General features: G+C 34.6%; 1 protein-coding gene across 1 annotated transcript in view; it reads left to right on the plus strand.

Annotated features, from left to right (window-relative positions):
• CFH (complement factor H) overlaps positions 1 to 25,997 on the plus strand; it is a 98,921-nt gene that overhangs the window by 56,984 nt on the left and 15,940 nt on the right. The window contains exons 10-16 of the mRNA XM_068541833.1: positions 4,592 to 4,774; positions 6,582 to 6,758; positions 10,704 to 10,880; positions 11,670 to 11,852; positions 11,960 to 12,139; positions 14,517 to 14,696; positions 19,721 to 19,903. Coding sequence (XP_068397934.1) covers positions 4,592 to 4,774; positions 6,582 to 6,758; positions 10,704 to 10,880; positions 11,670 to 11,852; positions 11,960 to 12,139; positions 14,517 to 14,696; positions 19,721 to 19,903 — 1,263 coding nt within the window. The remainder of the gene's footprint in view (positions 1 to 4,591; positions 4,775 to 6,581; positions 6,759 to 10,703; positions 10,881 to 11,669; positions 11,853 to 11,959; positions 12,140 to 14,516; positions 14,697 to 19,720; positions 19,904 to 25,997) is intronic.

A 25,997-nucleotide genomic window follows, 5' to 3' on the forward strand; every position in this document is an offset into this window, starting at 1 on the left:
CAGCCTCTTCAATAAATGGTGCTGGGAAAACGGGACAGCTACATGTAAAAGAATGAAATTAGAACACACCTTAGCACCATACACAAAAATAAACTCAAAATGGATTAAAGACTTAAATGTAACACCAGACACTATAAACTCTTAGAGGAAAAACACTCTTTGATATTAACCACAGCAAGATCTTTTTTGACCCACCTCTTAGAGTAACAGAAATAAAAACAAAGATTAAAAAATGGTACATAATTAAACTTAAAAGCTTTTGCACAGCAAAGGAAACCATAAACAAGACAAAATGACAACCCTCAGAGAAAATATTTGCAAATGAAACAACAGAGAAAGGATTAATCTCCAAAATATACAAACAGCTCATGGAGCTCAATATCAAAAAAACAAACAATCCAGTTAAAAAATGAGCAGAAGACCTAAGTAGACATTTCAACAAAGAAGACATACAGATGGCCAAGAGGCACATGAAAAGATGCTCAACATCACTAATTATTAGAGAAATGCAAATCAAAACTGCAATGAGGTATCACCTCACACCAGTCAAAATGGCCATTTTCAAAAAATCTAGAAACAATAAATGCTGGACAGGGTGTGGTGAAAAGGGAAGCCTCCTGCACTGTTGGTGGGAATGTAAATTGATACAACCACTATGGAGAACAATATGGAGGTTCCTTAAAAAACTAAAAATAGAACTACCATATGACCCAGCAATCCCACTACTGGGCATATACCCTGAGAAAACCATAATTCTAAAGAGACATGTACCACAATGTTCATTGCAGCACTATTTACAATAGCCAGGACATGGAAGCAACCTAAATGTCCATCAGCAGATGAATGGATAAAGAAGATGTGGCACAGATATACAACAGAATATTACTCAACCATAAAAAGAAACGAAATTGAGTTATTTTTAGTGAGGTGGATGGACCTAAGAGTCTGTCATACAGAGTGAAGTAAGTCAGAAAGAGAAAAGCAAATACCATATGCTAACACATATATATGGAATCTAAAAAAAAACAAAAAACAAAAAGGTACTGATGGACCTAGTTGCAGGGCAGGAATAAAGATGTAGACATAGAGAATGGACTTTGAGGACACGGGGTGGGAGGGGGAGCTAGGGCAAAGTAAGAGTAGCATCGACATATATACAGTAGCAAATGTAAAAGAGCTAGTGGGAAGCAGCAGCATAGCACAGGGAGATCAGCTCGGTGCTTTGCAGTGACCTAGAGGGGTGGGATAGGGAAGATGGGAGGGAGGCTCAGGAGGGAGGGGATATGGGGTCATATGTATGCATATGGCTGATTCACTTTGCTGTACAACAGAAACTAACACAGTATTGTGAAGCAATTATACTCCAATAAAGATCTATTTTTTTAAAAAGTTATTTACCCATCACTGTATTCTATATTTGTCTCTATATTTACCATTACCAATGAGTGTCATACTTTCTTATGCTATTGTGCTGGTGTTTAGCACCCTTCTTTTTCAACTTGAAGAACTGCCTTTAACATTTCTTGGTATGCACATCTAGTGGCGATAAACTCCCTAAGCATTTGTGTGTCTGGTAATATTTGTACCTCCCCTTTATTTGTGATGGTCCAATTTGCTGGTGTAGTATTCTTAGCAGTTTTTTCTTTCAGCACTTTGAGTATATCATCCCACTCCCTTCTGGCCTTCAACGTTTCTGCTATAAAATCACCTGGTAGTTTTACGGTTCCCTTCTTTGTGATGTTTCCTATTGCTGTTTTCAATATTTTACTTTGTCTTTGACTCTAGACAATTTGATTATGTGTATCAGTCGGGGGGGTTGTATGTTTTTGCAGTTCATCTTACTTCATTCGGGCTTACTGGATCTGGATGTCTATTTCCTTTCCCAGATTTAGTGCATTTTCAGTTGTTTTAGTATGTTTGATTCAGTTTTCTGCCCCTTTCCCTCTCTCTTGTCCTTCTCAGTCTTCTGTAACATATATATTGATCATTTTGGTGGTGTCCCATAAGTGCCGTAACCTATGATCACTTTTTTTTTTATTGTTTTTTCTTTTTGCTCCTCTGACTCAATTATTTTTAGTGACCTCTGCGTCCACTGATCCTTTTTTCTTCTTGTTCTAGTCCGTTGTTGAACCCCTCTGTTTAATTTTTCAGTTTATTTATCACATTTTCCAGTCCTACCATTTCTCTTTTGGTAATTTCTATATTTTCTATCTCTCTGTTGAAATTCTTACTTTGTACACGTATGTTTACATGTAAGCATGTATGTTTACATTTATGTTTTACGTATGTAAGCATGTGTGTTTACGTATGCTTACATGTAAGCACGCATGTTTACATGTAAGCATGGTTATGATGGCTATTTTGTGGGTTTTGGGGTTTCTGTTTGTTTTGGGGTTTTTTGCCATTGCAAAATGCATTTCATTTCTAAATATTTCCTAGTAATAAACCCACAAGCTTTAGTTACAAGAGGGCGAACATCAGAAGCAAGGGAAGAAGCTGAGTACTTAGGCTTGGACATGGAAGCTGCCCGTGACACTCACCTGGGACATATGCCAGGCCCAAACCACCTCTGCTTTACTCTTTTGTCAAATTTTTCGCTCTATCACTGCTATTTTGAATCTCTGTTGGGGAAATCACCTGTCTCCATTTCGTTAGTGTTGGTTTATAGATACTTATCTTGTTCTTCTGACTGGAACGTATTTCTCTATTATTATTTTTCTCGAATCTCTGTTTTGATATCTGTGCATTAGATTAAACACCCACAACTCCTAGTCTTCACAGACTGGACTCATAAGTAGAAAGCCTTCATCAGTCAGCCTGGCCAGAGATTCTGGATGCCTCTCTAACCTCTATGCTCATCCAAACTGCTGTCTTTGTACTTAGCATCTTCCAGGGGTCTAGAGTATGCCAACTCCCATCTACGTCCTGAGACAGGTGAGCTAGAAGCCAGAAAAGCTTGTGCAGCTGGGAGCTGGAGTTTATCCCCTCACTCACTCTGCACTGAGCTGAGGAGAAGGGCTGTGGAAATGCCTGCATGCTCCTTCAAACCCTGTGCTCTTCCAAACCATGATTTTGCTCTCTGTAGTCCCCAGGCACCAACAAATTCTGGGCTTCATCAGCTCTCAGAGAGAGGTTAGTTAGGAGCCAGTTCCTTAGGCAGCAGCTAGAAAAGATGAGGGTCTAGATGTGTAGTCTAACTCCTTCCATGGAGAAACTGGGAGCTGCTCACTCTGCACTAAGCTAGGGGATGACCTGTGAGCAGTGCTAGCACAGCCATTCCTAACTGCCACTTTGTCCTCAGTAGTCCCAGGGGACTGGAAATGCTGGGCCCTCCCAGAGGCAGGTGAGTTAGAAGCCAGACCCTGGACTAGCAGTTGGAAAACTGGAGCCCTAGATTGTGGTTCAAACTCTTTGCTCCTCCAGGAGAAGCTGGGAGTTGAGGGTTCCCTCCCAATTATATGGTGCTGTGCCTAGGTGGGGTTTATTGTGAGAGTGTGTCTCAGCTTTTCCTAACAGTTAGGATTTTAGCATTTTCTCACTTGCCTTGAATGCAGGAGCCTCTCAACCAGTGTTTTGAATAATGGGAGCTGATACATGCATAGCTGTTAATTCAGTGTGTCTGTGGGGAGAGGGAGAGGTCGAGGCATCTTACTCCCCCATCTTACTAATGTCACTCTATTCTTTCAAATTTATATATGTTGTGTTTGTTTGCTTTTCTTTTTATAATTTTTAAGTAAAAAGAATTATAGATTTTCAATCTTTATTATTTTCTATTATTGCTATTTAATGTTAAAATTCCCCTCTCAGCACACTTTCTTGTCATTTCATAAATCTCATAAAATTTTACTTATCATGTTTTTATTTTCATTCAATTCAAAATATTCAAAGTTTTCTCTTTTGATTTCTTCTTTATCCACGAGTTATTTAATAAATGAAGCTGAGCTCTGTGAAGAGACCCAGTAAGTGACAGAAATGTACTTTACTATTTCAAGTTTAGTTATACGTAGTTTGAGGAAGCATCATTTAGTCCTTTGTAGAATGAATACATGTGTTGATCATTGTCATCTTCATTGAACTCCATATATTGACATGGCTTTAAGCACCCAATTTTGATGACAAACATTTCAAATTCTCAGATACAAAGGCTATGGTAACTGTGGTGGAAGATTCTGAGATCATCACCTGATCTGAGCTACCCCAATTTGTTAACTGTGTTCTGGGTTGCTTAAGAGATCCAGACTAAGCAATGTTTTGAACAAGTCCCAGGAAAGGAAACCTATTGTTAATAGAGTTCTGACATGCTGTAGGATTCCAGATCCATTAGACAAACAGATTTCTAATAATTTCCTAGTAAGGATTCTGAGTACTTTAAATCTTGCTTTGTTCTAAAAAAATGAATAAAGTGTCTTGATTTAATACCTTTGGAAACTCATAGATTTTTTTCTCTCACACCAGAACTTAAATGATTAGAATTTTTCTAGGTTTACATTTATAAATGACTCCCCATTTTTCTATAGTTATATTATTTGCATCCTTATAAAATGTTTATCAAATATATGCTTATCTTTTCTTTATGCTTTCTCCCTTTTAGAAACATGTTCAAAATCAGATATACAAGTTAAGAATGGATTTTTTTCTGAATCTACCTTTACATATCCTTTAAATAAGCAAACACAGTATAAGTGTAAATCAGGATATGTAACAGCAGATGGTAATACATCAGGATTAATTACATGTCTGCAAAGTGGATGGTCAATGCAACCTGTATGCATTAGTAAGTAATTGATTATTTTAGTATTCATTATCCTAATGATCACTCTAAAGAAGTTTTCTTTAACTTCATTCTTTTTATCCTTTTTTTTTTTTTGCTGGGGTGGGGTGGTATGAGGTGTTGATGTGGTTCCATGGCTGTGTTTGAAAAGATAAATTTAAAAATGTGTATCATTTTTTACCTTTTATGATTAATTACTAGTAGGGTAGAATATCATTGCATCCTTCACTTCAAGGTTTTTTCACTTTAAAACATCCCGTGATTAAAAACTAATTTAGCTAGAAGACATACCTATAGTCTGGTATAAACTCATTTATTTTTAGCTGAGTCCTTTATGCCAATTGTATCTGATTTTATTTTATGAGACTTTTATGTCAGAATCTTTCCTCCTAAGCCTAAAAGTTATGTTTTTAAGTGAAGATATGAGTCCATAGTGCGTAATCTTCAAATAATATAACTTGTAAATTTTATATGTTTGAAACTGTAGGGTAGAGCCACTTGCGAAAATTTCTCTCTGTTAGGAAATCTTCATAAACATCTAGTAGGACCAAATTCTGCTGTGCTGAGAAGTTTTTCTGTCCCACCACACAGACGTTTATGACAATTTTCCAAGGACAATTTGCTGAGTTTATCTTATTCATCCCAAAGCTGCACAATGATATTTTTGAAGTGATAGTTTACATATTCACTTCAAGAGAAGTGGATGTTTAAAATATCCCTTTCTACTGTTTACATTTTATTTCTTTTGCTTTCCAATGTCTATGCTTAATATGGGCACTAGCCAAAGAGAAAATGATAAAAGTTGCCCCCATATCAAATTCACTTTGCACTAATATGTGACCAATTTTCCATTCTAACGCTCTTTTCATGGAAGAGAAAAGTTCTCTATTACTTTTGTTTATACTAGTATAGTTTTGCTGTAATTTTTTAAAGTTTTAAGCTAGCTGGCTACATAACACATTATGAAATTTGAGATTAATTATTTAAACCTTTATTAACATCACTCTATTACAGTGTTAGTGAAAATTGATACTGTTCAATTTTACTTTCTTATAAAGAAACATTTTACTTTCTTGTAACTTGTTATAAAGAATAGAACTACTTCTGCATTCAACCTTGATAAATATAAAAGAATACACAACCATTAGAAATATATTTGGGAAAGCAAAATCAGCATGTGACTTTAAATATTAGTGTGTTTTAAAGTAGAATTCTATAGAATGTTTAAAATTTTACTTACCTTGTTGAAAATTACTTTTTTTCAATTAATCAATTTTTCTCTGGCATATATGTCACAATTGCTAATAAGTTCAGCATATTAATTCAGAAAATGCTGTTATAAAAATAGTACAATACATCTGTAATGGCTTATTTTATTACTAGCATGGGAAAAATGCATAAGTATAATTAAATTGAGAAAAATGTTCATAAAAGAAATATTTCAGAGACATTAAGTGTTGAGAAAAATGTTGTGTAAAACATATTTTTTCAGGAATTCCCTGGCGATCCAGTGGTTAGGGCTCCGCACTCCCACTACAGGGGTCACGGGTTCGATCCCTGGTCAGGGAATTAAGATCCCGCAAGCCGTATGTTGCAGACGAAAAAGACAATAACAGAAACATATTTTTTTCATTTTGAGTAACTATTTCAGGACAGTGATCTATCACTGGTATTCTTGGATTATTTTTGTATCATTATTTATTAGCACATACTAATTGGTAAAGCCCCCTTTCCCCTTGAGGTGAGACTTAATCAGATTGCCCACTAAATAATATTAGAAATGAAATATTTTTATTCCATTATCCATTAGAATCCTGTGATATGCCAGTATTTGAGAATGCCAGAGCCAGAAGCGATGGCACATGGTTTAAGGTCAATGACAGCCTGGACTACGAATGCCTTGATGGGCATGAGAGCCAAGATGGACACACCACAGGCTCCATCGTGTGTGGTGAAGATGGCTGGTCTGATAAACCTGCATGTTATGGTAAGAACTCCTTTTCAGGTGTTATTCTTTTCAAAATGAACATAATTAACAATAATCATCAAAAATGTTTTATTTTTACCAAATCTGACTGATCTAGAGTCATTGTTAAGGCACAATGATTAAAATCAAGATGTCTCCTTCTGCTTTAATATAAACTGGGTAGAGGGGAAGTTTTGAAATGCAAAGACTCACTCATTACCAAAATGACAGTGTCTTATAACCTCTTCAACTATTTTGCTCCTGAGTTTCTGCTTTATACCTCCTACCTTGAGTATTAATTTCTGCAGGTACTGAGAGGAGCTCTTTATTTTCCCACTGTGAGAAGTTCTGAGGACAGTGACATGAATCTCTTTTATCTTTGCCAATCAGCTGTCTTTTCTCCAGGGCTAGAAACAGGGCTACAGTCTCTGGCCAACTGAGTGGATGTTGAATGTTCCAAGCCAAGGGAACAGTATATGCAAAGCTTTGGCAACAAAACAATATTTGGGAAATACCAAGGTTAATGGATTCTACTCAAGGTGTGGGAGAACTTTATGAGCTGAGGCTGGATAGGAGGCAAAGGAAAGATTATCCAGGTTACTTCAGGGCATGTTCACATTTGGATTAATTTTATGATTGATGAAAAGTCATAAGGAATTTTAAGGAAAGGAATAATATAATTTTATTTGGTTTCTTGAAAGTTTTTTTTTTTTTTTTTCAGGAAGCCATGTAGGGTGAGAAAGAGTGGGGATTAGATAAGGTTATGGCTGAAGAGATGCACAGCAGAGGATAGATTTGGGATATATTTTGTTGGCAGAAAACACAGATAATGTCACTAAATGGTGGATGTCGAAAAGAGCAAAAAGTCAAGGGACTCACGTGCTTGCTCTCCATTGCTTCATAAGCAAGCAGGTAAATGGAAATGACTTTGTCAGGTGCTACTGGCAAGAGAGAGAACGCTTTGGGAAGAACACTGCAACTTTTGACTTGAACACATTGTGATTGGGCTGCCCATGGACCATAAAAATTTGATATATCCACTACAGAGTTGAATACATGGGTCTAGCCAGGAGATACACCTGTGAGATTATCACCCTATAAATAATGATATCGCGTTGGGAAAGAATGTAGAATGAAAACAGAAGAGAGATCAAGACTGAGCCCTGAAGCATTCCAGCATTTAGGTGTCAGACAAAGAGGAATAGATGGCAAAGTAGATAGGAAAAAGGAGAACCCAGAGAATTTAGGGGAAAAACTTAGAAATGAATGTTTCATAGATGTGGAGGGAAGAAAATGTGTAAAGGTAAAGGAAGTATAATAGATCGACTAATGGTGAATCCTGTGGAGTCAGCCTGGATGGGTTCTAATTCCAGTTCTACAATTTGCTAAACATGTATCTTAGGGCAACAACCAAGCCTATTTGAAGCTTTGTTCACGCTTCCTAATCTGGAAAATGGATTAGTAATTACAAATGTTCTAATATTTCAAAGGATTTTGGACTAAATTATTCATATAAACTTCTTACCATAGTGCCTGCCATACAATAAAATCAAGGAAATTGTCATCTAATTACATTATTATGATTGTTAGAGTGGTGAATATTTCTAATTCAGTAGATACGTCCAGTTAGAAGACTGTAAAAATGTGGTGGATTTGGCTACATAGAGGCCAACAAAAACTGCAACAGAGATGGTTTTGGATGGAGTAGACAGGAAAAAACCTACATAGAACCTGCTGAAAAAAATGATTAGTAAGAAACTTAATACAGCATGTGGACATAACTCTTTCAAAAGATTTGCTTGTGGCAGAGAAGAGGAGGTTCAGGATATATTGCTAGGGGAATTATGCACTGAATAAAGAATTGTTTTAATGGGAAAGATGAGAGTGTATTGAACGCTGAAGAGGATATGCTAGAGAGGGGAGCAGGCAGAGACTGAACACAGGAAGTTCCCTGTGAAGGAGAAGGGAAAGGAACCAGCGCTGCTGAGAAAATACTGGGCTTTGGTGGCAACAGCTCTGCTTCCAACTTCCTATCAGGAGGAAGGAAGGAAAATGGATGTGTAAGTCTAATGCTGAAAAGAAGCAGTCGCTGATGGTTTCTACTTTCCTTTGAGGTAGGAGACAAAGTCATGTGAGATTAAGTGGTGCACAGGGGAAGAAGGAGAAGGAACACTAGGCAGAGTAGAAAAGATTAAAAATAGAGATTTCAGACAGACACACAGAGTGAATTTATAACGGAAATGAGACAGGCTTGTTCAAGTGTTCTGGGCACAAATTTCACTTTTCAGGCTGTCAGCAAACACCTAATATGTCCTAGAAGTAGGCTAAGAGAAAATGGTGAAAGATACTAACAGGGGATCTGCCTTTCAAGAGCTTTCATTCCACTATGAAAAAACAACAAATAATTAAGGTAAATAATGAACCAAAAGGTAAAATATTTCTACTATATTTTCCAAATAACTGTATTCGAAGAACAAAAGAATCCAAGTGCTTAGAAAATAGGAGGGGACTGAAGGCTCTAGTTCCTACAGGAAGACATCTATGCAAAGAAAAGTTGGAAACCATTCACTCAGCATAGAGATAAGGGTCTGTGCAACAGCCGAGGCAGCAAAGAAATTGACCTATTTTAAAAATTCTGTATTGACTCCGACTCCAGGGGCAGATAGATGACATTGGAAGTGTAGGCAAGGAATGGATTGTAAAGTGTTTGGAGCTTATTCTAAGTAAAAGGAGAGGCTCTTAACATGATCATGGCTTTCTTAAAGTCACTGTCTTTATGTGAAGACAGCAGTTGGAAAATAGCGTACAACTGATGTTATTGTTAATGCAGCATTTTTCACAATATGATAAAATAGGAATTTTATATAAGCACAAAATATATAAACACAGACACATACCAATAAAAGTATTGCTATGTGGAAATTTGGAGTAGAATTTTTGGAAAGGAATCTCAGTTGTTCTCATCAAGCGTGACCTTCTCAACTAAGCTACAAAACTCAATATTAACACAAAAATGAAAACTATTTTTTGAGTTATTTTTTGTGACATTACTTTTAAAAATAGTTGACTTACATCTAACTTTATGATTATGTGTTAAGACTTGACTTTCAGATGGTATGAGTTTTCATTTTGGTAAAATTCTAATTTTCAAATTCCAGTTTTGAATTTTATAAGTTAATTAACAAGATAGGAAGATTCCAAATAAGAAAAATGCAATTTTTCATAATTTGTAGCAATGTCACAAATTTCATACATTTTATAAATTTGGGGATATAATTTTACACATTTCTAAATTGAATCAGGATAATTATAAATATATTAGTAGTAAGATCATTTATAGGTACAACAAGAATAGATATTTGTATATCATATACATAATCATGACACCTAGAATATGCCTATCTCTGTGACCTTGAACATGTTCCTCATTTTGTTTCATGTTTCAATTTGATCATGTTTCAGTTTGATTTCCACACTTGTAAAATTAAGGGATTTTTAATGTTCCTGTAACTCAAATACATGAGAAATGTCTCCCTTGTGTGTTCTGGTTTCCCCATTATATTTTTAAAAATACCATTTTTCATTTGTGTGCAATTTAAAAATTGTAGCATTCGTTTTCTTTAACGTGAGAGAATCTTTTTACGTTTTGAGACAGAAAAAGTAACATTAAATTTTATAAATGTCAGTGATAAAATCATATCCAGTTCAAACAAGCTGACTTAACAAATAAATTATCAGGACACATACGTTGCTGTTCAATACCTTAATATTTCTCAAAGAGCCCCATATGAATGGAGAGGGTGTATAAAACCTAATATGTAATGTTTTTCAAGGAAGAGCATTTATGTGCTGCCCCTCTGTATATGCATGCAGTACCCAGCACCTCATTTTTACATGCTATATATAATATTTATTTGGCAATGATTAGTTATATAGTCTCACTAAATTATTTGTCTCTTTCTATAGAAAGAGAATGCAGTATTCCACAAATGGAAAACAATTTAGATGCTAATCCCAAGAAAGACACATATAAATTTGGAGACGTGTTGAAATTCTCCTGCATACAAGGACGTATTATGGTTGGAGCAGATTCAGTTCAGTGCTACCACTTTGGATGGTCCCCTAATCTTCCAACGTGTAAAGGTAAATATTTATCTTACAGCTGCTGAACAAGAGTTAAAACCTTAGACATCAACCATTTCTTTCCTCTCTTGATTTTCTGTCTGCTACCAGCGCATCTATAATCTAATGCATTAAGCCAGAGGTATACCCACCAAGGACAAGCGTTGGGTTGTAGATAAAACAGTTTTCCTTATTTAAGAAATTAATCTCCAGTTGCTTCTTGAAATGCGTGGTGGAAGTATCCACAGATATGTATAAGGAACCTGGCACTGGCAGGATTTCTTGTTAGTTTTCCTTTTGCCTACAATTCCACCATTAATATCGAACATTGTATATAATGTGGGACCTACCTTAAGTGTCATCAAGTGTGTCTAAACAATGTTCAAGTAGCTTATGGTCAATTCAATCATATGTATGGCTGGAATAAAAGTTAAAACTTGATCAAATGCTTGTTTCAAAGGATGATATTTTCTCAAAAAGTTTTGATACAATGTTTCCATGGAATAAGAATATTACTATAATTTACACACCCATATTGATTAATTGGTTTGCATACCTATTTAGGGTATCTAGATTATTGAACATGTTTTCTGGGCTTACATAGACTTCCAATATGTTAGCTCAGGATGAGTAATAGAACTAGGAAACAGAGTCTGGTGTAAACACCATTGTTTTTTCATTGTTTAAGAATGCTAAAATAAATTATGTAATAAATAACAAACTAATTAACAAAAAATCTCTGCATTAGCTGGATTTTTAAGCTGTAAAATAGACCACGTAACCATTATTTACACAGTATGTCTACTGTAGGGCAAGTAAAATCGTGTGCTCCACCTCCTCAACTCCTCAGTGGGGAAGTTAAAGAAACGCAGAAAGAAGAATATGGACACAGTGAGGTCGTGGAATATGTTTGCAATCCTGGATTTCTGATGAAGGGCTCTCATAAAATTCAGTGTGTTGATGGACAATGGACAGCTTTGCCCGTGTGTATTGGTAATGTATTAAAAATAGTAATATTTAAAGGTAAATCAACACTTTTATTTGTATTCTTATACAAACTTAAATGATAAAGACGAACATACTTTTGTGAAATTTTCCAGAGGAGAAGAGTACCTGTGGAGATATACCGGAACTTGATCACGGCTATGTCAACCATTCTGCCCCTCTCTATCACCATGGAGACTTGGTAGAGTTCCGTTGCAGAGAAGCATTTACAATGATTGGACCCAGATCAGTCACATGTATTAGTGGAAAGTGGACCCAACCTCCTCAGTGTATTGGTGAGAATGCACTTCTCAAATTGACATTTAACATTTGCAACCATATTGTTGAAATTTAGAGATATCCTTGAAAATGTCAGCTTAAATTATAATGATTCCCAACATTTGTTGTTTATAATTCAATATGTGTCTGAAGAGGAAAAGTATAAACTAGAAGAGAATTTTATGAATCTTTCTGTCCTGATATTAACATTGTTTATCTTTACAAGTGTGAAGCTAAATCTTACTGATATTCACATGATTAAAATATGAGTACTAGTTACCAGGAAAATACAACTATCTCTGCAGAAATACCATTTTTGTTTTTATATGATACTCTTTCTTTTAGGACCTTTAAAACAAGGAAATATAGCTAAGAAAATACCCATTTCATGCATTCCTTTAGGAATCTTGCCTCTCTCAAAACTTCTAACAATGATGATTTCTCAGTCAGTTTCAAATGCAGCAAAAAGAAGCTAATGTGCTGGAGGGAAGGTGGGCTCAGGCCCTCCCAGTCAGTAGGTAACTCAGTCACAGGAGGCCCTTGGGCTGGGGTCAGGAACCTGCCCTGACTGATGCATTTCACTGTAAGTGAATTCATCCTGACCTTTGGATGACCAAGTCCTTGATGACTGACCGGGAGAATCTTAGCTATCTTCCTTCACTTTTCCCTTAGTTGACTTCTTTCCTGGAGTTTTCCTGGGTCCTGCACTCAAAGAGAGCCCTGGATGCCCAGTCTTATTTATTCATCAGATTTCTAGTCATTAATTATTCCAAGAAGAAGGTAGGGCTTAGGCTCAGGCTCCATGAGAGCAGGTATTCATACCTGTTTTGTTCACTGATATATTGCCAATACCAGAAGACTGGCTGACAGATGGGAGATATTCAATAGGAGCTTATTAAGTTAATCAGTAAATTTCATTGTTTATTACTCCCTACAGTTTTACTTAACACAGTCCTGTCCAAGGTATTGCCAGTTCTTCACCAACCCTCATCTTTATCCTCTTCCATCTCCACAAATGACCTCGCCTCATTAACTTTTCATTCTACCTTACACCAAAGCATGTGCTTCAATTATTACTCCCCTGATCTCAGAATTTTCCTTGCAAAGGTTAATCCTCTACCTGTATTCAGTTTAACATAATCCCTCTCAGCTATAATAGACCTTATTCCAATTTTCTCCTCTCAGTGTTTATTTTGTAACTCTGTCTAGTCTAGATTTTCATTCTTCTTACTATATTTATTTTCTCCTAATAAATAAGTTTGCTTTCCTTTCAGAAACCAGTCAATCATAGGATGACGACAGCAGGCACCACTGCTCCTTTTGAGTATACATCTTCCTTCAGTTACTGTTCCCTGAAGAATACTGTCGGCTTTGTCTCCCTCAACACTCTGAACGAATCCTAAAAATAGGGCTGATTCTCAAGCCTCTAGTGTGTTTTGAATTCATCTCCTTATTTCATGTTATTTTTTCAGGGTTGCATTTTCAAATCATTATTTTTCGAGGGCCAACTACTTGACTTTTCTTTATTCTGTTATCCTCACTTGACTCTTATCCCTAACAAATCATTAACAAATACTACCAAAGACCTATACTGATATTTTGTCATATTCAAAAAGGACTTCCACCTGCATTGATTTTTTGAAATAGGTAGCTATATAAAAAGGTTTTTTAGTCCATATTTACCTTTTTTTCTGGAGCCAGAAAAAAAATTGTTATTATGGCATTATATTGGATCATAGAATGACCTGGTGTGTAATATAGCTTCTCAAAGACTCTACGTGTATATACAGAAAACAGGTTTTAACTTTAAGTACCCACTTTCTTATTCCAAGTATTTGTTATTTTTTGGTGATCGTTCAAAAGATCTGCTTAAAAATTAAGATTCTATAAAAAAAAAAAAAAACCCTTAGATGTACTTTTCTTACTATGTTTCATTACTTTTCTTGAAAAAATAATATAAACTAGCAACTTGATATTCTATGTCCACACATAATTGTTTTTATTTTAATGTTTTAAGATTGTGAATTAAAAGTAATGCAGAGATGCTTCAGATCTAAAAACAAATGAATGTGAACATTTGCACATGTTTCAAGTTTGGGACCAGATTATTCATGCGATGACTATTCACTATGTAGATCATGCAAAAATGTTCCAATCCAAAATGCAGAATGTCTTAAAGATGGATATTTTCTCTGAAATTTCAAAAACTGGATGCAGGACTCAGGTTCATATATAATAGTCCATTTCATGCAATTTGATCAGTAATAACTTGGTTGGTGGAATTTGTAGGCATAAATTGTAAGTTCATCATATTACTGACTCCATAGCTATTTATGGTATTTGTTATTTGGTTCTTAGAATTAGTCTTTTCAAGGGAATATTTTCATTTTATAGCGACAGAGGAACTTAAGAAGTGTAAATGGTTAAAAATATTTGCATCTGAGGGAAATCCATCAGATACGATTGAATTTGACCATAACACGAACAAAAGTTACAAATGTCGAGGAAAATCAGAATACAAACACTCAATCTGTATAAATGGAAGATGGGATCCTGAAGTAACCTGCAAAGAAGGTAAACTCTTCTTTATAATGTTTTCAAAAATGTATTCTATTTCTTTCTAACTTGTAAAAGTAGTATCTTTGTGTCTTTCAAGGAAATTGTTATTTATCATTACAAATAATTTTCAATCTGAAAGGTAATTTAGAAACAAACCAAAACACTGTTTCTAAATATTAATTGTATCGTGTGCATTAGTCAGCTATATGAGACAACACCCAGAACGTTGGTGGCTTTAAATTAACATCTGGGCAGTAGGTGTGCTCATTAGCATGGGAAAACCATTGCTTCTGATTTCTTACATTACACATAAATGTGCTTATGTCTATGCTGAACTATTATGTATTTATTCATGTATCTATTTATGTATCAATCTATGTATATATCTATTTATATATATTTATGTATCTATCAAGTCATCTATTTATCTATTTGTGTGTCTATAGCTATCTTAAAAAGTCTTGAATTATATTGACACCACCAATTCCAATTGAATAGGCTCATTTCAGTTTTTTACTTTCACATCTGTATCTCTCTTCTCTAACTGTAGGACACCTTGACTCACTATCCTCAATATTTTTACCAATTTCTACAAGCCTATAATATACAGAAAGTAGCTTCAAACCAATATAAAAACAAATCTACTATCTAGTGTCCAACATCTTATAGTTCTTTCTTATATGCAGTTCTCTATGTAAAAATCATACCACACTAAAGCTGGTAAAGGAGAATAAATTATTTAGAAAAACATAAATATTTGGGAATTAAACAACAAACTTCTAAACAACTGCCATGGCAATATACAATGTGTACTGTATATTATACATGATACATTTATGATTGCTTAGTCCTTGTGAATTAACTTTTTTTTTTTTATAAATCTGATTTTTATTTATTTATTTATTTATTTATTTATTTATTTATTTATTTATTTATTTATTTTTGGCTGTGTTGGGTCTTTGTTTCTGTGCGAGGGCTTTCCCTAGTTGTGGCGAGCGGGGGCCACTCTTCATCACGGTGCGCGGGCCTCTCACTTTCGCGGCCTCTCTTGCTGCGGAGCACAGGCTCCAGACGCGCAGGCTCAGTAGTTGTGGCTCACGGGCCCAGTTGCTCCGCGGCATGTGGGATCTTCCCAGACCAGGGCTCGAACCCGTGTCCCCTGCATTGGCAGGCAGATTCTCAACCACTGCGCCACCAGGGAAGCCCAACTTTTTTATTATTATAAAATATTTATTTATAGTTTTTGTAACACACCTTGTCTGCAAGTCTATATTAGCTTATTTAAATATAGTTAATTTATTTAAAACAATTTATTACTTGCATATGATAAAGGAATGCCCAACAAATTTCAGGTAATCAATGTCCTCAAATTATTCTCTCCAAATTAAAAGCAAATGTAAAATTAAAAGAGAACTTGCTACACAACTGCCTCTTTAAGGAAACAAGTAATATTTAGAGGCAGTGAAGTACATGTGTTCTTCTCCATTTTCTTCTAGAAGCTTCATAGTTTTAGTATGTATATTTAAGTATATCATCCATCTTACATTAACATTTGAGTATTGCATAAAATAGGAGTTGATTTTTTTATGTATGGATAGCCAATTGTTTTAGCAATATGTGTGGAAAAGACTTTGAAATGAAAATCAATTGACTATGGAAGTGTTGATTTATTTCTGGACTTGCTATTCAGTCCATTTATCTATTTGTCTACCTTTATTCCTGCCAAATTGCCTTTGTAACTAGCTTTTTAGTAGACTTGAAGTCTGTGAAGTCTGATATGTAGTCTACAAGTATGTTCCTCCTACTCAAAATTGTTTTAGTTATTCTGGTCTTTACATTAACATAGAAATTTCAGGGAAAGCTGATTAATTTTTATAAAATATTTGTTTGTATATGGAAAGGGATGGCTTTATAATGAGAAATAAATTAGGGAGAACTGACATCTTTACCATATTGAATATTCACATCATAAACATGGTATGTCTCTTTATTTATTTCTGCTTCTGTTTTTCCAGTAATGTCTTAAGCGTAAAACACTTATAGTTCTAAAAAATTTTGAATTTACATGTGAAGTCATCTGATATGTAGTTTGCTTTTTTTGGAAGTTTCCCTTGATGAAGAATTCAATTTCAATAGGGAGTGTGCTATTCACATTTTTGATATTGTCTTTTGTCAAGGTGTGAAAGTTGTATTTTTCAAGAAATGTCTCCATTTTACCTAATTTATGAAATTGATTGATGTAAAATTCTTTCTAATAGTCACTTAACATTCTATTTTTCTTTTAATTCTACAGTATATTTGGTGATATCACTTCTTTCATTCTTGGTGTTGATAGTTGTTTCTCTCCTTTATTTTGATCTTCTCCCAAGAGTTTTGTTTTTCAATATTATTATTTTCAAATAACCAATTTTAACACTCTTGATTTTCTCCATTTCCTCTCTTCTCTAATTTTTAGCTTTGTTAATTTCCTCTGTTTCCTCTTTTCTATTCATCTTTCTCAATTTTCTCTCTTTTCTGGACTTAATTCTCCTTCCTTATAATTTCTTGAGTTTAATTTTACTCTCTCATTTCTTAAGATAGAAAATTAAAACATTGATTTAAGCCGTCCTACTTTCTAAATGTAAACCTGTAAAACTGCCTTTTTCCCTTCTAAGTGCTGCTTTAGCTGTGTCTCAAAAAATTATAAATATATCCAATTTACTTTCATTTAGTTCTATGTGGAATATTTTCTAATATTCCTAATGACTTCTTCTTTGACATGGCAGTTGTTTAGAAGTTTGTTGTTTAATTCCCAAATATTTATGTTTTTCTAAATAATTTATTCTCCATTTAAGAGCTTTATTGTGGTATGATTTTTATATAGAGAGCTGAATATATTTAATGTATACAGTTTGATGAGTATCATGGGTGTTTGCATAGATAATTTATTCTTATTGATTTCTAATCTAATTCAATTGTCACAGAATACACTGTAATTTTTCAATATTTTGAAATTTGTTGTTTCTTTATTGCACAGCATATTGCCTATCATTGTGGTATTTCCTTTTTCATATAAAGCATATGTATAATCTAGTTGCTAGATCAGGATAAAGTGGTTCCTAGTGTTCTAAAAATTTATCTATGTCTTAAAATGTTTTTTTCTAGTTGTTCTATCAGTCAGAGTAAGAAGGGTATCAGTATTGTTAACTAGGATTATGGATTTGTCTATTTCTTCTTTTAGCTCTGTCCATCTTTGCTTCATTTATTTGATATATTTTTAGATACATTATACATTTATGATGGCTTAGTCCTTGTGAATTAACTTTTTTATAATTATACAATATTTCTTTATAGCTCTTGAAATACACCTTGCCTGGAAGTCTATATTAGCTTATTTAAATATAGTTAATTAATTTAAAACAATTTATTACTTTCATACGATAAAGGCATTCCCAACAAATTTCAAGTAATCAATGTCCTCAAATTATTCTCTCTAAAGTAAAAGCAAATATAAAATTAAAAGAGAGCTAGCTACACATCTTATTCACACATGTCACAAATCCCTAAACTAAAAAACCCCATTTTCGGTGGTTTACTAACAGAAGATACGTTAAGTTAAGTAAAATGAAAAGGAAAACAGTATACTTTGAAATCTATGGGATACAGCAAAAACAGAGATATTTGTAGTTTAAAGCATGCATTACAAAACAAGGAACAAACTTAAAGTAATAGGAAGTACAATCTGGAATCTAGAAAAGAACATACACCCAAAGAACATAGAAGGAAAGAATAATTAAAATTAAAATATCAATTATTATAATAAGCTAAAAAATCATAAATAGCTGATTTACAGAATATTAATTCAGTTTATAGGGAAATGTAGTGGATAGACCAACTTCTGCAAGACTTATTAAGAAGTACAGGTTAATATTATTAGGACAAAAGTGGTTAAACATCAGACACAAAAGAAAATAAATTCTTGAAAATACATTGAAACAAACGTCAAGATAGTTAAAACAGAAATAAGAAAAATACTTTGGATGAAATATAAAATACTTCTATTGATGTAGAGCGAAATAGAAAATCTGATGATACTAGTAAGCATGAATGAAGTGTATTCAGTCAAATATTTCTCTGAATTTAATACAAAATATTGAACAATTGAAAGGATTTACAAGACTTTCCAGTATATACTTGCATACGGCTTCTAATGAAATAAAAGTACAGTATGGCAGGAGAAAACAAAATCAAGGAGTCACAGAGAGGTCCAAAATCTTCCAGGTATAGTCATGCAGAATCTTCCCTCAGGTGAGCAGGACAGGCTTTGTCTTCAAATTATGAACTGCCAATATATATCTGAGGTATCTCAATTTTATGGGACTCAGACACGGTTTACAGAGGGGTCTTTTATACCCTGCTGGTCACGTAACTAAAGCCAGGTTGTCTAATCCGTTAAACCAGGTGTATTTCATCGATCTATATATCTCTTAACAGCACAGGAAAGCTAGTAAATTGTACCTCCAGAAGAGTTCTGAACTGTAAACAGTATACTATAAATCCCAGTGAACATATCTAATTCTTACCTTGGCCAAGACTCTGCATCAAATTAATCGATCATTAACTAAGTGTAATTTTTCCTCTGGCTAATCTGCTTCCACTGGGAGAAAATCTTGTGAGGGTTTTAAGCCGATTCCAATACATCTGATCACCGATATCTGTAAAAAACAATACCCTTATATCAGTTTTTACTTAGTGCCTGTAATTGAGTGAGCAATTCACTTAGAACATCCTAAAGGTTAGAAGTAATTAAAATCAATTTTACGTAAATTATGCAAGATTGACCACAGAAAGAACAGAGGAAGAACCTGCAAGGAAGACCATGACACTGTAAACCAAGTGTGATACATTAAAGTACTAAACAAGCTTAAGAGTATAATTAAGAGTCTAATATTGTTTAATCATTTATGATATATTATTAGAGCTTTCTATTTATTGAAAATTATTCCTTTAATATTTTTAACATGGTTTTTAATCAAGAAATCTAATTTTAATATTTTCAGAAGCACAAATACAATCATGCCCACCCCCACCTCAGATTCCCAATACTCGAGATATGACAACTACAGTGACATATCAGGATGGAGAAAAAATATCTATTCTCTGTCAAGAAAATTATCTAATTCAAGATGCAGAAGAACTTGTGTGCAAGGATGGGAGATGGCAGTCAATCCCACGCTGTATTGGTCAGTAGTGCATAACTTACTTTATAACATTCTTTTAAATAAGATTAATACTCCTCTAAGCTTTGTATGGATCAGCAAGGTCAAGGTCTCTCTATGCCACTTTATCTTGAAATGGTAAATCACAATTAAGTATATAAATTAATGAACATTCTTTCACTTCTAGTGTGAAGTAAATACAGACAAAATCTTTGGCCTACTATGTAAATACCAGGTAAAATTTATGTTTATGCATATTTTATTCCTAATGATCAAAAGGACAAGAATGAAGGGGCAGTTGGGCTGCCCAGCCTGGGAGTCACACACTTGGAGGATAAGCCCCCAGCATGTCTGACTTAGAAGACCAGTGTAGCTTGTGTACAGGAAAGCCAGAGGGCTGTAGGAAACAGAGATTCTGTTCTTAAAAGGCACACAAAAATTCTCACTTGCTCCATGTCCCAGTGCAGAGGCAGTAATTAGAAAGAAGTCTGGGTTAGACTGACTTGCTGATCTTTGTGAACCTCCCAGAGAGGCAGGAGGCAACTGGGGACATGGATGCTGGTGCCAGCCATTATAAGAGACAAGTGCCACTTTGGAGTTCTCCCTATAGCTTATTAGCACCAGAAGCTTACCAACCCACGACAGCACCAACTCCAGGCCCCACCAGGCCCCACAGCTCCTACAATGGGACCTGGCCCTGTTCCTGGGTGGGACAGCACCAGCCCAGGTACCCTTGGGTCCTGCAGCCAGCTGCCCCAGGACTTGGTCCTGCCCACCAGTGGCTGACAGCCTCTGCATGAGGCAGAGTATGGTAGCCAACCAGGTGGGGGGCCAGCCCCACCTACCAGTGCACCCAATTGGCCTTGCTACAACAGATGGGCACCCTTATAGCATATAGATCTGGTGTATAGATCCTACAGAGGGGAGCATGCTGCTGGGTCCCGTAGACTTTTCCTACATAAGGTCACTCCTCCAAGATCAGGAACATGCCTCACACATATAAATACAGAGAATTAGGCAAAATGAGGAGACAGAGAAATACATTCCAAATGAAGGAGCAAGACAAAATCTCAGAAAAAACTCTAAACAAAGTGGAGATAAGCAGTATGCCCAATAGAGTTCAAGGTAATGACCATAACAATGCTCAATGAACTCTGGAGAAGAATGGATGAAAACAGTGAGAATTTTAAGAAAAAGGTAGAAAATATAAGGAAGAGCTAAACAGAACTGAAGAATACAGCAGCTGAAATGAAAAATTACACCAGAGGGAGTCAACAGCAGATTAGAGGATTCAGAAGAATGGATCAGTGATCTGCAAGACAGGGTAGTGGAAACCACCCAAACAGCACAGGAAAGAGAAAAAAGAATTTTAAAAAAATGAGGATAGCTTAAGGGACATCTGCAACAACACCGAGTATAGTAACATTTTCATTATAGGGATCCCAAATAAAGAGAGATAGAGAGAAACAGAGAACGTATTTGAAGAAATAATAACTGAAACATTCTAACAAGACAGAAACAGACTTCCAGGTTTGGAAATCAGAAAGTCCCAACCAACATTTACTCAAAGAGGACCACACCAAGACATATTATCATTTAAATGGCAAAAATTAAAAATAAAGAGAGAATCTTAAAAGTAGTAAGAGAAAAGCCATTAGGTACATACAAGAGGACTCCTCTAAGACTATTAGCAGATTTTTCTGCAGAAACTTTGCACGCCATAAGGGAGTGGCAGAACATACACAAAGTGATGAAAGGAAAAAACTTACAACCAAGATGACTGTATCGAGCAAGGCTATCAAAGGATGGATCAACAGTTTTACAGATAAGCAAATGATAAAAGAGTTCAGCAGCACTAAAATGACTTTACAAGAAATGCTAAAGGGACTTTCTAAGAGGAAAAGTAAAGACCACAACTAGAAATAAGAAAATTACAAAAGAAAAAAATCTTAACGGTAAAAGCAAACATACAGTAAAGGTAGTAGGTGCTAGTAGGAAGGTTAAAAGACAAAAATAGTAAAATCCTCTGTATCCACAATAAGTAGTTAATAGAAACATAAAACAAAAGGATGTAAAATATGAGGTGGGGAATAGAAATGCAGGGTTGTTAGAATGTGTTTGAACTTAAGAGACTATCAACTTATAACCACATATGAATATAGGTTGTTATATATGAATCTAATAGTAACAACAAAACAAAAAATCTATAATAGATCCACACACACAAAAGAAAGTAATCCAAACATAACACTAAAGATAGTCGTTAAATCACAAAGGAAGAGAGAACAGAAGAAAGGAACAAAAAAGAATTACAAACACAACCAAAAAACAATTAACAAAATGGCAATAGGTACTTACCTATCTATAATTACTTTAAATATAAATGAACCAAAATGCTCCAATCAAAAGACATAGACTGGCTGAATTGATTTTTAAAAAAAAAGACGCATATATATGCTGCCTATAATCACTCATTTCAGATCTAAAGAAACACTCAGACTGAACGTGAGGGAATGGAGAAAAGCATTTCATGAAAATAGAAATAAACACAAATCTGGGGTAGCAAAATTTATATCAGACAAAATAGACTTTAAAACAGAGACTGAAACAAGAGACAAAGAAAACATTATATAGTGAGAAAGGGACCAATCCAACGAGATTATGCAACAATTTTAAATATATATGCACCCAACATAGAATCACCTAAGTACATAAAGAAAATACTAACAAACACATACAGAGAAATAGACAGCAACAAAACAATAGTAGAGGACTTTAACTTCCCAGTTACGTTTAAGGACAGGTCATCCAGACAGAAAATCAAGTTTAAATCCAGTGAAGAAACATTGGACTTAAACTTTAGGTCGGATGGACTTACTAAACATATATAGAACATTCCATCCAAAACCATCAGATAAACATTCTTTTCAAGTGCACATGGAACATTCTCCAGGATAGATTACATCTTGGCCACAAAAGAAAGTTAAGAACATTGAAATCATAGCCAGCATCTTTTCTGACCACAAATGTATGAGACTAGACTTCAACTACAGGAAAAAAAACCCAAAAGTGCAAACAGTTAGAGGTTAAACAATATGCTACAAAACAACCAAGGGGTCACTGAAGAAATCAAAGAGGATATTAAGAAAAATACTTGAAGACAAATGAAAATGAAAAAACAATGGTCCAACATCTATGGGACTCAGCAAAAGCAATTCTAAGAGAGAAGTTTATAGTGATACAGGCCTACCTCAGGAAAGAAGAAAAATCCCAAGTAAATAATCTAACCTTAGACCTAAAGAAACTAGAAAACGAAGAGTAAACAAAACCCAAAGTTAGTAGAAGGAAAGAAATAATAAATACAGAAGAGCAATGAATGAAATAGAGGCTTAAAAAAACAATAGAAAATATCAATGAGACTAAGAGCTAGTCATTTGAAAAGATAAACACAATTGATAAACCTTTAGAAAGACTCATCAAGAAAAAGAGATGAGGGTCTGACTCAATAAAATCAGAAATGAAAGAGGAGAAGCTACAACTGATACCACAGAAGTATAAAGAACCATAAGAGATTACTATGAACAATTACACACCAATAAAATGCACAACCAAGAAAAATTGATAAATTCCATGTAATGCACAATTTCTCAAATATAAATCAGGAGACATATAGAAAATATGAACAGACTGATTACCAATTAAAATTGAATCAGTAATTTTAAAACCCAAGAAACAAAAATCCAGGACCAGACAGATTCACAGGTGAATTCTACCATTTACAAAAGAGTTAACACCTATTCTTCTCAAAATATTCCAAAAAATTTGAAGAGGAAGAACACTTCTGAACTTATTCTGCAAGTTCAGCATCACCCTGAGACCAAAACCAAAGATGGTGCAAAAAAAGAAAATTACAGGCCAATATCACTGGTGAACTTAGGTGTAAAAATCTTCAATCAAATATTAGCAAACCAAATTCAACAATACATTAAAAGGATCATACACCATGATCAAGTGGGACTTTTCAGAGGGATTCAAGTATGTTTCAATATCTGCAAATCAATGTGATATACATCAACAAATTGAAGAATAAAAATGATATGATTATCTCAATAGATGCAGAAAAAGCTCTTGACAAAATTTAATATCTATTTATGTTAAATCTCTCAGTGAAGTGGGTAGAGGGGAAACATACCTAAACATAATAAAGGCCATATATGACAAACGTCCAGCCAATGTCATACTCAACGGTGAAAAGCTGAAAGCATTTCCTCTAAACCAGGAACAAGACAAGGATGCCCACTCTCTCCACTTTTACTCAACATAGTATTGGAAGTCCTAGACACAGCAATCAAACAAGAAAAGAAATAAAAGGAATTCAAATTGGAAAGGAAGAAGTAAAACTATCACTATCTGTAGATAGCATGATACTATACATAGAAAAACACCACCAAAAACTATTAGAACTAATAAATGAATTCATTAATGTTGCAGGGTATAAAATTAATATACAGAAATATGTTGCATTTCTATGCCCGAACAACAAAGTTTTAGAGGGAGAAATCAAGAAAGCAATCCCATTTACAATTGCATCAAAAAGAATAAAATAGCTAGGAATAAATCTAACCAAGGAGATAAAAGACTTGTACTCTGAAAACTATAAGAAATTGATGAAATAAATTGAAGATGACAAAACAAATGGAAAGATATCATGTTCACGAATTGGAAGAATTTATATTGTTAAAATGACCATGCTACTGAAAACAATCTACAGATTCAATGCAATCCTTATTAAATTACCAATGGCATTTTTCACAGAATTAGAACAATTTTTTTTTTTATTTGTAAGGAAGCACAAAAGACCACAAATAGCCAAAGCAATCTTGAGAAAGAAAAATGGAGCTGGAGGAATCAGGCTCCCTGACTTCAGACTATACTACAAAGCTAGAGTAATCAAAATAGAATGGCATTGGCACAAAAACAGACACATAGATCTATGGAACAGATTAGAGAGCCCAGTAATATACCCACATTTATATGGTCAATTAATCTATGACAAAGGAGGCAAGAACATCATGGGGAAATGATTGCCTCTGTAAATGGTGTTGGGAAAATAGGAAAGTTACATGCAAAAGAATCAAGCTGGGCTACTTTCTCACACAATATACAAAAATAAAATGAAAATGAATTAAAGACTTAATTGTAACTCTTGAATCCATAAAACTTCTAGAAGAAAACAAAGGCAGTATGCTCTTTGACATCAGTTTTAGCAATATTTTGTTTTTTTTGGTTTTTTTTTGGATACGTCTCCTCAGGCAAGGGAAACAAAAGCAAAAATAAGCAAACGGGACTGCATAAAATAAGAAAGCTTTTCCACAGCAAAGAAAACGATCAATAAAATGAAAGAGGCAGCCTACTGAATGTAAGAAGATATTTGCAAAGGATATATCCATTAAGGGGTTAATATTCAAACTATACAAATAATTAATGCAACCAACATCAGAAAAACAAATAACTCAACTAGAAAATGGGCAGAGGACCTGAATAGACATGTTTTCCAAAGAAGACATACAGATGGCCAACAGACACATGAGGAGAGGCTCAACATCATTAAAAGTCAGGCAAATGCATGTCACAACCACAGTGAAATGTCCCTTCACACCTGTCTTAATGGCTGTCATCAAAAAGACAATATCAAGTGTTGGCGAGGATGTGGAGAAAAGGAAATCTTTGTGCACTGTTGGTGCGATTGTAGATTGGTGCAGCCACTATGGAAAAGAGTATGGAGTTTCCTTAAAAAACTAAAAATAGAACTGCCATATGATCTGGCAATTCCACTTCTGGGTATTTATTCAAAGGAACCAGAAACATTTGAAAAGATATATGCACTCCAATGTTCATTGCAGCATTACTTACAATAGCCAAGGTTTGGAATCAACCTAAGTGTCCATTGATAGAGGAGTGGATTAAGAAGATGTTTTATATATACACACAGAATGAACTATTACGGAGCCATAAAAATGACACATTTCCATTTGCAACAACATGGATGGATCTAGGGTGTATTATGGTTAAGTAAAATAAGTCAGATAGAAAAAGACAAATGCCACATGGTCTCACA

This window comes from Eschrichtius robustus, chromosome 3, assembly GCF_028021215.1.
Source record: "Eschrichtius robustus isolate mEscRob2 chromosome 3, mEscRob2.pri, whole genome shotgun sequence".
In the NCBI taxonomy this organism is placed as follows: Eukaryota; Metazoa; Chordata; class Mammalia; order Artiodactyla; family Eschrichtiidae; genus Eschrichtius; species Eschrichtius robustus.